The 13,351-nt window shown below is 38.4% G+C and overlaps 2 protein-coding genes across 2 annotated transcripts in view; both read left to right on the plus strand.

The window, feature by feature from the left end:
* Positions 1–11,334, plus strand: part of LOC128739159 (uncharacterized) — a 247,517-nt gene extending 236,183 nt beyond the window's left edge. Inside the window, exon 14 of the mRNA XM_053834580.1 lies at positions 8,034–11,334. Within this exon, the coding sequence (XP_053690555.1) occupies positions 8,034–8,067 (34 nt within the window). The 3' untranslated portion in view covers positions 8,068–11,334. The remainder of the gene's footprint in view (positions 1–8,033) is intronic.
* Positions 8,161–8,607, plus strand: LOC128739550 (keratin, type I cytoskeletal 9-like). The gene has a single exon (XM_053835044.1). It carries the CDS (start codon positions 8,161–8,163, stop codon positions 8,605–8,607), a length of 447 nt encoding a protein of 148 aa, XP_053691019.1.
* Positions 11,335–13,351: the final 2,017 nt, after the last annotated feature.

Consider the following 13,351-nt stretch of genomic DNA (forward strand, 5'->3'; position numbering starts at 1 on the left):
CGCATAGGAAGTGTGTGGTGCTTATACGGAAAATGATAGAAATGGCAGAACAAAACAAAATTGGGTATCAAGCTACCTAATATAACGGGCGGCAGTAGTTTGGTGAATAAAACACTCGGGTGCCAACCGAAAGAGCGTGGATGCGAGCCCCCTGCCATTACTCAACCCGATATATTTGTTAGCTAGAAGTTCATTCCACGTACGAAGATTAAACCACAGATTTTACGACAGCCATATTTTTCGTTCTTGAACTAAAATGACCGCAAAACTAGCGACTGATAATGAGCCTCCGTAATCGGTAATTTTCACTCCCAAAGGGAGGAGAGGCCTCAAACCACCATAGAAAAACATCTTACCTCCAAAAACCCCCACTTACCAAATTTGGTTACATTTGCTTGTGTTTCATTTGTATGACAACCCCCCTTTCCGGAGGGAGGAGGGGTCTCGAACCACCATAAGAACATTCCCCGGCCCTAAAAACCCCTGCATACAAATTTTCACGACGATCGGTTAAATAGTTTCCGAGTCTATAAGGGTCAGACAGACATACAGAAATTTATTATGAGAAGGATTTTCATAAACTCTTTATCACAAATATTACCCCCAAACCCAAACTTATGCCGAATTGAACCACAGTGAAAATATTCAACAGATTTCTGTAGTACGACAGAACTTTGAAATCCATGTTCTATTTGCATTAATTTGCTTTACGATAATGCGATAATTATTGTAAAATTATTGTATAAAATTGTACGCAGAACAGTACAGCCTTCAGAAATCACTACAAAAAATATGAAGCAAAGCAACGATGAGAGAGCGAAAAAATGGCGTGACGAAAATGCAATGAAAAGATCCCTAAAAAGTGATGAGAAATTGAAAAATAACATGAAAATACGATGGAAAGACGCCAAACAGCGACAAATGGTCTATTAAAAAAACGTCAAAAAGTCTATTAAAAGCGTCAAAAAGCGGACGAAATATACGAAAGACGACAGAAAGACGACGAAAGAACGACGAAAAGATAATAACAAGGCAACGTTTTTGATATCTTGAAAAACGTACAGAACGACCAAAAGATGACAAAAAAATTATAAACATACAACAACAAAATGACGAAACGATGACAAAAGATGATGAAAAACAAAACAAAGAAAATACGACAAATTACCAATGGAAAGACGCCAAAAAGATAACAAAAACAGCAAAAATCCGCCAAAAATCAACAAACAACACCAAATACGTGAAAAAAAGACGAGCGGACCACAAAAATATGAAGAAGATGGCAAAAATACCATGAAAATCCAACAAAGAGATGACAAAAAGTGGACTAATACGAAAAAAAAAGACAACAAAGAGATGATAAAAATACAGCGGAACAGCGTCAAAATGACGAAAGGACTACAAAAAAACGACAAAAAAACAGCATACAGATGACAAAAACGGCGAAAATGTGACAGAAAGACAACGAAGGAATAGAAAGTAGGCGAAAGAACGGCAAAAAAATGAAACACAACAAAAAATACGCAAAAAGAAAACGCCAAAGAAGCGACAAAAAATAGGCATAAGCATAGGATACCGCCCGTGTGCTGCTACACGCCAAAAAAGCGATGGAGTGGCTATAAAAAGCCGACAAAACAACGACAAGAAAAACCAAAAAAACCGCGAATGATAAGAAAACCAACTAACAACGCCACAAAAGACGATAAAAAATTTATACAGATCGTTGAAAAAAGACAAAAGACGATATAAAGATACCAGAAAAATAGATGTTAAATAGAATGAAAAACGATTGTTAGAAGAGCAACAAAACACGACAAAAAGACAAAAAATTCAAGACAAATGACAAAAAATCAAGCGACGAAATAAAGATGAGAGTAATTCTCGTTGAAACGGGGCCACCAGTGACACGAGGTCCTCAAATATTGGAACTTTTGCACTTAATTGGTTGAAAATGGTTAAAAAATGAGAATTACATTTTTAATACCTCGAAATAGTGAACCCCTCGTTCACCAAGGGGCCTATCAGTTCCAAAAAAAGTTGAATTTTCAGCAAAGCTTGAGCTATATCATGTAAAATTTCAAAAATTTGCAATAAAACAACTAACAAATTGTCCGGTTCTGTAAAGAAGAAAAACAGCGCTTTCATTCAAATAGATTGAAAAATTTTTTGGCGACTATCTTGAATTCGGTCTTCATATTACATTTTATCAATAAATCACCGTTTTCGCCAAGAGCTCTCCAACCGATTTTCGTTTTAAGACCACCATTGGAAAACTGAGAAAAAATGCCAAAAAAAACACTCATAAAATTAGATGAGTAGTGGCACTAACTAAACGAAACAGTCAATTATATGTATCAAGGTTTATTATACAAGGTTTACTCAACAAAATTACACAGCAAAACTAACAAACCATCTTCTCGGCGGTAGAAACAAAGAGCAGTCATACAAACATAATATCGTGTATGTAATATCGTGGAGTGTATGGTGCAAATGTAGAATGATAGAAATGGGAGAATAAAACAAAACTAGGTATTACACAACCTAATATAATTGGGGCGAATCAACCACTGCACAGTGGTTTGATTTCTCTGGAATCGTAAACTTTTTACCTTTGTTATACTATATTTAATAACTCTTTTTATAGTGTTTTTTTCAATATGCCGTCTTCGGAAGAATTTCTGTATATCAATAGACGCAACGACTGGTGGTTAGTATTAGTTCGGAACTCAAAGATCAGTTTTGAATGTACTTTCACTTTAATTATATCTCGGTCGCCAGTTTTTCCAACTTTTTATTGTACAGCAGTACGAAATATGGCTAATTTTTACCTAAATCGTACCTAATTCGCTCTGCAAAAGTGTGCAAAAACTCGCTTCATTAACACACACTGCAAAAGTGTGTGATTTTAATAGATGCAAATGTTTGCAAAACATTATTTTTCCCTAAATCACATAGATTTGAAACTATAGTGAAAAATCCGATTTTTGGGGGTCCGTAATGAAAGACGTCTAATATCTCAAAAACTGTGATACTTAGAGGAATATTGTTTCCAGCAAAAAGCTTCATAATAAGATTATCTAAAACTTTCTAGAATATACTATAGCTCTATATCATCAAATTAAAAAGTTAAATTTTGCAGCGCCACCTGTGTTTGAGTTCCGAACTAATGCTAACCACCAGTTGTTGCGTCTATTGATATACAGAAATTCTTCTGAAGACGCCATATTGAAAAAAAAACACTATGAAAAGAGTTATTAAAATAGTTCACGATTCCGAGCAATCGAACCACTGTGCACTGGTTGAAAGCCCCATTTAAAAAAAAAAGTAACTCCATCGCAAATCATTTTAAAAGTTTTTGTCACCACCCCCTTGGAAATTGACTTGAAAAATCGGGGGGCAAAAAAATAATTTATAGGATATGAGATAATTTTTTTTATAAAATCAATTGTCTGTGGGCTCTACAGCCTGAAAACCTTGAAAAATGAGTGTACGAGTTGAGTTAACGCTTCAAGCATGAAATAGAAATGGAAATTCAAACAGCGGAATTTCCGAAAATCAGCCGAAAAAATTTTCTTTCGTTTTTGTCTTTTTTTCGTAGATTTTTGCATGGAAATTAGCAACGTATACATTAAAAGCAAGAATAGATTTGGTTTTCACGTTTAAACTCAAAATAAAAATGCTTAAAATCCATATTTTTTTGCTCGATTTAAAAATTCTGTTTGGTTTTTTTTCGCCCCCCCTTCAGTGGCCCAACACCGGAGGGACAAAAACTTTTGTAAATATTTGTAATGGCCTGAATAATAATAATAATAATAATAATAATAATAATAATAATAATAATAATAACCTAATATAACGGGCGGCAGTAGTTTAGTTAGTAAAACAGTCGGGTACCAACCGAAAGAGCGTGGCTACGAGCCCCACCTGCCATTGCACAACCCAATATATTTTTGGTCTATATCGAAATTTTCTAGTTCATCCAATTGAGCATTCTTGGCATCAGACACTTTCTTCCTTTCCAAAAAAACTCTAAATACCTAACAAACCTTTAAATGAAATACAAATGTTGGTTAAACTTTCATATGAACTAAAATTTGATTAAATTTTGTTTCTTTTTTAATTTTGAAACAAAATTATACCCTTCTAATAAAAACACAGCAAGACTAATCTCAAAAACACAGATGATAAAACTATTTTTCTTCAACAAAGTCGGGCATCGTGTGCTATCCGGTTGGTCAATTGAGAGTTAACTACTTTATTTTTTATCTATCTAAATAGATAAAAGTGAGCATGGGCATGTACGTTCCGCCATAACTCCGGAACGAATTTGATGTGCGTGTCTCTTGGCATGAGGAAATGGTTGTATGGGGATTGACAAAAAAAAGAGGCCTGAAGTAAAAGGGGCTAAATTTTTCTTGCAGTTGTACAAGTGGATGGGAGACAATAGAGAGAATCTGGAACTTAGCAGGGAGGTTAAAATAAGGAAAGCGTTGTTTCTCTTTCATTGACAGAGCGCAAGCTGATGTCATCTATACGGATTTGAAAACGGCTTGATAAAATATTACTCCGCAAACTATCTGGAATAGGAACCTCGAGCACGCTAGCGGCGCGATTTTCATCGCACCTAATTTCAACAACACTGCATGTCAGGCACGGTTCATGCGCTTCTTCGCCACTTGTTAACACCTTCGGCATTCCACAAGGAAGCAATTTAGGACCACTATTGTTCGTCATCCTTTTCAACGATGTTGCATTCCCGGTTGGCTAAGAGTGCGAGCTTATTTCTGCCCATGATTTGAAGATCTACGTAATGGTATGCCATATTGAGGACTGTCTTCACTTGCAAATATTGCTGAATGTGTTCGTTAGTTGGTGTCAAATGAACAAACTCGTTATTAATTTCGCAAAGTGTAACGTGATGACCTTTCATCGTTCCATAGAATCGATTATCTTCGATTACTATATCAACTATATCTTAACGGAGTGGACCATGTAATGGATCTCTGTATTCTATTGGATCCAAAATTTACCTTCGATGCTCATTACAAACCGACAACTTGACTATATCTCCAAAATTGCCAAGGACTTGGCGGGTCCGCACTGACTGAAGGACTCGTTAGTCCAATCATTGAGAACGCTTTAGTAATATGGGCACCGAATTGAACTGACGGTTTGAGCGAGTCCAAAAATGATTCATGCTGCTCGTTCTCAGCAATCTACCGTGGCATGATCTTTCGAATCTTCCAGCGTATCCAGAAAGATGTCAACTTCTTATTCCTGGCACGCTTGCACGAAGACGAAAGGTACAGTAAGCTACTTTTGTTGTTAAACTGCTAACCGGTGACATCGATTGTCCACGATTTTTAACCCTGCTTGATTTCCGTGCATCGGGAAGGACATTACGACAGCGATATATAATGCAGCCTGGATTTCACTGTATCCGCCATGGTTACAATCAACCTAATTCTGCGATGATCGGCCTGTTTACATCGGTCGAAGGATTACCCTCCACTTTTAAATAGGAATCCTCGGGATTTTGAAAGCAGGAATCCTGTGTGTACGGAGTACGGACACGAAGGGATAAAACTGACAAGGATGGCGGGCACTGACAAGAGAGTAGTTCCAAATCTAACTATAAAAAAGTGAATGTATATCTCCTCGCAGGTCCTATGGATCACGAGAAGTATGTTCAAATCCAGTTATAATGGGCTCCGATTACAGATTGGTTCGATCCGCGGATCACCCAGCTTGGGTAAAGAGGAACGGTACACAAACTTTCTAAGCGTTGCTTTGATGACCTCCCTTAGCTGACCATCGGCTCTTTCCCCTTCACGTCTTGCCTTTCCTGAGGTACTATAAACACCTTTGTTTCATTACTTTCTTCTAGTGTCCCCTCCGTCGATTTTAAAAATTGCCGTTATAAAATTCAGTTGAATGGCTGACCTCATTAAAGGTCAAGACAAAACACGATGTAGGTACATGTTTTTATAGCTTTCGAGTGAGTAAAGTTTTCAGAATTCTGTTTTTTTGTTTTGCAGTCAAATTGCTTTTCTTCTTCTTCCGACATTTTGATTTATGTTATATATTTTCTAATTCTTGAAAAAGTTTTAGTGAAAATCGAAACGTCGGAAGCAAAACAAAAACGCTTGTTTTAATAGCAAACAACAATGTTTGTTTACCGATACATGTTTTTGTTTCAAAAGTTATGAATATTTGAAATAAGTGATGTACGAAAAGATCGGATTCGGAAATGTGGGATGGAGGTTTGAATCTCCAGTCTGGTGGCCTCGAATTTTGTAAAAATAGTGTTTTTATTTATTCATATAAGTTCGTAAACTTCTTGGACACTTCGGCCTAATTTGTACGATTTGTCGGCAGGGTAGAAATAAATCAGAAATTGATGACTGAGCTAATACACGTCCACTTGATTCTAAGATGAGAGATGCATCTAAAGCCTAAAAATATCAAAATACAATGCAAACACAGCGTACTGCGTAACACTAGAATGCTTTGAACTATTTTGGCAAATCGTCAAATAAATTATGCACCTATTCCCTGTCGGTAGTGCAATATTTTGACAAACAAACTATAAAGCTGAACCACTCCATCATTTGCATTTCGATCGTATTCTTACATAGCGTTAAAAGAAATTATTTGGATCCCGTCTGACAAAGAACTTACGCTAAACATGAAATACCAATTACTTTTCAAGAAAATACAAACGACATAACCATTAAGCGCAATTATAGCCTCGCTCGTCACAAAGGTTAAGGACACGTCCTAAATGGCCCATCACTGGATGAAAAACTAATCGATAGTGTTCGCATGGTCGGAAGAAAACATAATTACTATACGAGTTGTGCTAGTCAAAACGATTTATTGCATCGAATCTAGTTCAAAGAAATTAATTACATGTTAAAGAAAAGTTTGAAAAAAGAATTTACGCACTTCCCTCGCATAAACCGAAATAAACCAGACTAGACAGAATTAACCGAAGCTTACAAAAAAGTTGCCCCGATTGGTTTTTGTTCGCCAAGTTCAAAGTTCGTCCTTCCCCATACATGGGCAAACAAAACGACCTTCCGATAAAGTGGCACTTACAAAGAGTTTTCCTCCGAACTGCCGACATTAGGGGTCAGATATAAAACGCGATTGCATGCTTGCCCCGACGTCATCAGCCTTGCGAGTCCCAAGAGTACGATAAAGACAACTCGGCTCGCGTGACATTAATTGCCACCACTTCGAAATTGTCTGCTCGCAAAGGGACGTAATGACGAGGGCGCTCATCGGTTTGCCTCTGATGCTAGGACTCATACACCCACCACCGGATTGATCGATTTCCGCGAAACACCGCTGCTACCGGTCCGGTGCGGTGCGGTAGCCGCGCCAAGTATTGATGGCCCAGCGAGGACAGGAAAAGGTGCAAGGTCGCTCTATGATGATAGATTCCTTTTAGCTTTCAGTAGGTAGGTGGGAACTAACGGTGTGGGCAGCGAAGGTAACAATAGCTGATGAATTATTCTTTATTTTTCCCTTTCGGTGAAGGCTAGTAGAACGGAACTAAACTAGAGACAGAGTGATTGGTGATAGATTATCCCAAGGATTATCTCTTTCTGTTCGAACGTTATAAAGCGCCAACAGGCGCACAGGTGCGAGTTGAGACTTTAAGCTGCTAAGTTAGGTGAAACTATGTCACTTTCGTGAGAGTGATAAATTACCCCGTTCCTGCAAGGGAATATAATTGACAACCCAACAAATAACGGGAGACTAATTATGGCACTTAATCGAAATGGATTACACAGCGTACGCTGTCGATTAAAGTACTCCGCTAGCCGCAAAATTACAGGGTTCGTTTCATGAACAAATTGTCGTGGGAACTGAGCTTGGTAGCATCAGACTGGTCGATAGCCACTTAACATACTATATCAAAGACGGTTTAATCAATAGAATTTTAATTTTGGTTTCTGCGTTGAACAAAAATGTCATCAGTTTAAACCCGTACATAACAAGTTCTCCCATTTTCCCATCAACAGGCTTCTGAACGCACCGACGGTCACTAGAATCTGACTACGGTATTATCTGGAGCAACTGTTTGGCGATCGCTGGCGGAAAGCGAGACCAACGGCGCGAAACCGCGCCGAAGACACCACGAGCAGCGGAATGGGGGCCTACGGCTGTCAACAGCAACAGCAGCAGCAGCAACAGCAGCAGCAACTGCAACTGCAGCAGCAACATGTACAGCAGCTTGAACAGCAGGACAGTGCCAGTAGTAGGGAGGGTCTGAAGATTAGTATGATCCAAAGGTTGCACAGCATCACCGGTAGCAGTGTACTCAGTGGTAGCGGGGGTAGTGGCAGTGGCGGAAGTGGTGGGGCAAATGATTATTCCGGAGGTTGTGGTGATGGGGGCGGAAACTGCGCGAGCACGACGGCCACCGCCGGAAGTAGCAGCAGCAGTAGCGGAACCAACGTCGGTGGTGTACCGGGAGAAGAAGGTGGTTCGAGAAAGCGACGATCTCGGATTACCTACGATCGAGAGCAGGGCGTGCGGTTCTACCGGGGAACCGAAACTACCGACAGTAACGATTGTGATTGTGAAGATATTTGAAGGCGACGGTAGCGAGGACGGTGATGGTGGTGAACGGTCAAAAAGGGTTCAAAACCGAATCAACTGTGAGAAAATCAATGCTGTGAACTCGTTAAGTTACATGGAAAAAAGATTTATGTTATCGAAAACTCTAGCAAAAGGCTTAGTTGTTCATGCAAAACTTCCGTGCAAGTTTGGTCAGTTAGTAGTAGAAGGCGAAAAAAAACAAGAAGTTGTTGTTCTCCCCTATAGATAATAATAAGCGTCAACCTTAGTGATTATGAGGCAAAATTGACAATGTAGCTTTAGTTAAACGGATTTAAAGACCTTCGCAAACATGATGCAAGCCAATGCACAGAAGGCAAAAACGAAACACACACAAAATCGAAATCAATCTAGTCATGTAGCCTTCGACGTAAGTACACTCTTCGGTAATTCTAGTTAAGATAACCTTTCATAATTCGATTTTTTTTACATCACTCATGAAGTGCAGGAAAAAAGTAGTCATTCGTAGAAGCAGCGAAAACAAAGGTGAAACGATCTGAACCTATAATCTAAAAATAGCACAATAAGGTATTTTGGCTTTCGGCTCCAGCGAATCATCACCCTCAGCTGATCCAACCTTTCGCACCGTTGCGTTAATGTGTTCGTGTCTGGCGATGGCTGGCATCCCTTCGACTGCAAGGAAGCGAAATCTTTCCGTACCGTTACCATTTACTTCCGTTTCCGTAATGGCCTTTCCAAATAAGATGCAAATTGGATTAAGGTGAAACCTGTTCGTTGAACAATGCGAACGAACGGTGTGACACGACGGCGTGACGACGGTACGCGTGAAACAAAACGCCTCTTCCGGGAATCACATGAATCTGGTGGTGTTTGCGAAACGAAAATGGGTGAAAACGTTCAATGAATGATTTGCTTCGGTGAAACTGACGTCTATGAGATGCCGAATAATGAAATGCAGATTAACTTACTTATTTGTGCTCCTAATTGAATTAATTGAATATCGAAACTTTCTTACAAACTCTTGAATTAGACTAAACAAATGCAAAGTATCCTGGCCTGCATGAATTTAAAAACATTGATGCTTTCTACGCACATCTTATAATTTGATAGCACAAAATTTGACAAATTATTTACACTACCTTTTGTCCTAAATAACTTTTAGTTCCAACGTAGCAACTTTCACAATCTTTGACACCACTTTTGTTTTACAGCGTTTGTAACATCATGAAACAAACATGTTTGAATGTTTTGAGTTGCATATATTACTTTAGACGCGATCGCAAAGCATTCCCGATGGATATTGAGGTTCCCAGCCAAATTCAGAGCAGGTTGAGCCGGATTCTGTCCAAGTTGTTCGCCAACGATCTTTACGTTTTAACGGTTTTTTAGACGTAGAACTATGTCTTACCACAAGGTGTCATTCCATAATTTAAACTCTAGTTACCGTAACGAAAATATGAAAGATTCTGAACGGTAATTGCTTTGCCAATGCTAAATCGGTTCGATTTATAATAGATGCTGCAATTGTGTGGTTATATGTTTGTTTTTCAATCACTAAATAGTGAAAATTGACGAAAAGTTTTAAGGTTCAGTTTACCTATACATTTTCTGCTTGATCGGCTTGCTCCACAGACAGGGACGACAGTTAAATGCACCTTTTGTTTATTGTGATTTCGATTGCTTTCCTTTTAGAAAAAAAGTGACAGAGTCTCCCGATCCCAACTGGTCGAAGATTCTTTACGGCGATTGAACCTAGACCAATTTGATATCTGTGTTTGGGAAGTACACCAGAAAAAGTGGCAAAATCTCCACATAAGGCGATCAAACCTTGACCAGTTTGATGTCTGTGTTGGGGAATAGTTATGGTATTCGATTGTGGTACGATTCTATATGTTCATATTTGTGTACGTATGAGCATGTTTGCCCTTTGATTGGAACAACAGTGCAGTGGAAAGAAGAATGTATGTTGTGGCAAGGATATGCTACTGAGAAAAATGGATTCACGGTGTTCAAAATACCGTTATTAAAAAATAAAATAGGCCATATAAACGGAAAATGCCAGTTGGTTTGTATTGCTATCCTACATCTCTGAGCCAATTTTTAAAAAAATCGTTCGACGAATTTTTGAGTTACGCCCTTTTGAAGTTGTAAAGGGCAGATTGCTCATAGAAAGTAAATAAAAATCTTCAATGCCACTTCCAAAATGAACGTAAATCACAGCCGGTATTAATTTTTATGCTTAATAATATGTCCATTGTCGACCATCTAAGGAGTTTTACACTGTATTGGGACTAATCGGAAATGTTCCGGATTAAGTTATCGCTGTGGGAAATGACCAGTATCGAATATCTAATCTAATCTAATCTCACACTAACGCAGCCAATTCTTGAAGGCATCCTGGAAAATGACTTGAATCAATCATTTTTCTTGTCAACGGCCAGGCCAACTGCGCAGCATGTACCGCAGAGAGAATTCCAAGGAATCAAGTGGAACCAGAAAAATATCTAATTCCATTAAACTCCTTGAAATCAAGGGGAAGGAAGAAAGCGTGGACCTCCCGTACCAAACGCTTCTCGTATACATAGATAATGATTTATTTACAATCGTTGGGAGTATCTTTGCTAATAAAGGTTAAGTGATACTCCGGATCCTCAGGGATGAACTAATGGTATTTAGACCAGAAGCCAGGCTGCAATTGGCCAAGGATATAGCGCCTTATTTCGCTCTCTGAAAATAGCTTAGTTTGCCAAAAATATTAGTTTAAATCATATAATACTTGAAAATAAAGTCGTGTGGTTTAATGGTTGCCTAAAACTACATTTGTAAGGTTAGGAACTGAAAACCGCACGACCCCGCACCTCCTAGCTTGGCTACTCAATTATACAAATTGAAGTATTTCCAGGTATGGCCACGTGGAGGCGCTAGGTAGGGGCTTGGGATGGCTAGAGCTATGTTGGGCGCTTCTTCCTAGTTGCCTTCCCCATTTCATACCCTGGGAAATGACCAGTATCGAATATGAACAAAAACTTATCATGCGACACCCTAAATTACGCCAGAACTTAAAAACTAGATCAATCGAAGTCAGACCAACTACCTTGTACCATATTGGTTATATCTAGACAATTTCCGGGGACTTCCGGGAACACCCAGATAAGTGACCAGTTTCGTCCATGAGCAAAAATTTATCGTGCGACACCTTAAACTACAATAGAATTCAATAAGCTAGGTCAATGAAAGGCAAATATGCTACCTATAGTCAGGTTTGGTCATATCTGGGTCTGTTTTGGGCACTTCGAGGACCCCTAGGAAAAGACCAGTTTCGAACATGAACAAAAACTCTTCATACGACACCTTAAATCACACTAAAACTACTAAAATAGATCCATGCAAACCAAATTGAGTACCTAGAGCCACAGTTGCCAATTCCGGACATGGTTTTATCATCAAACATATACCACACTGTGTTATTGACTTCTCTAGGGGTTCCCGGAGTCACCAAAACATGTCCAGATATGACCAAACCTGACCTCCAGGTTTTGGTTCATATTCGATACTGGTCATTTCCCACAGCGATAACTTAATCCGGGTAGTTCCAATACAGCGTTAAACTCCTTAGATGGTCGCCAATGGACACACGTTGCATAAAAAATCAATACCGGCTGTGATTTACGTTCATTTTGGAAGTGGCATTGAAGATTTTTATATACTTTCTGCCTTTTAAAACTTCAAAAGGGCGTAACTCAAAAATTCGTTGAACGATTTTTTTTTAAATTGAGTCAGATATGTAGGATAGTAAGACAAACCAACTGGCATTTTCCGTTTAAATGGCCCATTTTATTTTTTAATAACGGTATTTTGAACACCGTGGTATTGCATTGTTAAACTGTCTCCAACCTGGGAAAAACGATCTTCTCTATAATCTGTTACACTAATGATGCCATGATTATTTTCGGAATAATGTGCCATGTCGACACTGTCATTTTGTTGTAGGTGCTTCCATTTGTTTAGACCGAATGGTCCTCGAATTTTATAAAGTTTTGTACTGTAACACGGTTCTGTAAGGAAGAAGAAATGGGCTTTCAAATGGAGTACAAATTATCCGATGTGTATTATGGAGAATCTATTGACTAAAGTTGACCATAAGAGCCACAACAAGAATGCAACACATCTCAAAATAAACAATAAACATTTGTTGTTTGGATAGAAAAACATTCACCTTTAAACTTTTTAGTGATTTAGATCGGCTAGCTTTATCTTGATTTTTCAATATTTGAGCACATTCTAATATTTCGAATACGTTTTATCGACTGTGGAATTTACTTGTTTCATTCATACCGGTTGTCAGTCTCATTAAATGAGAACAGATTTTATACTTTCTGCGACGTTTCAACTATTTTATTACAATCTTTATAAAGGATCGAATACTGTCTGTTTTGACAAAGAACAGACAGTATTAGATCCTTCGTAAAGACTACAAAAATAAAGTCGAAACGTCGGAGAAAATATAAACTCTGTTCTGATTTAATGAGACTGACAGTCGGTAAAAATAAAATCTAATATTTTGTTATTTGCAAATAATGACGTAGGAATTTGTATATTGACTGACAGTTCTGCTCAACATCTTTAACCTTTACCAAAAGCCTGAAATCGAAAAATCGAAAATTTAATAAATTTCAAAAGTATGTGTCAGACTATAGAAGGAGCTTCTAAATTAGTGACAAAAGTTATACTGTACGGGTACAGTTGTGTTCCAGACACG

The sequence above is a fragment of the Sabethes cyaneus genome, chromosome 3, assembly GCF_943734655.1.
Source record: "Sabethes cyaneus chromosome 3, idSabCyanKW18_F2, whole genome shotgun sequence".
NCBI lineage: Eukaryota > Metazoa > Arthropoda > Insecta > Diptera > Culicidae > Sabethes > Sabethes cyaneus.

Excerpts from the sequence above, each read along its gene's own strand:
- LOC128739550 (XM_053835044.1), top strand. The coding sequence starts at position 8,161 with ATGGGGGCCTACGGCTGTCAACAGCAACAGCAGCAGCAGCAACAGCAG.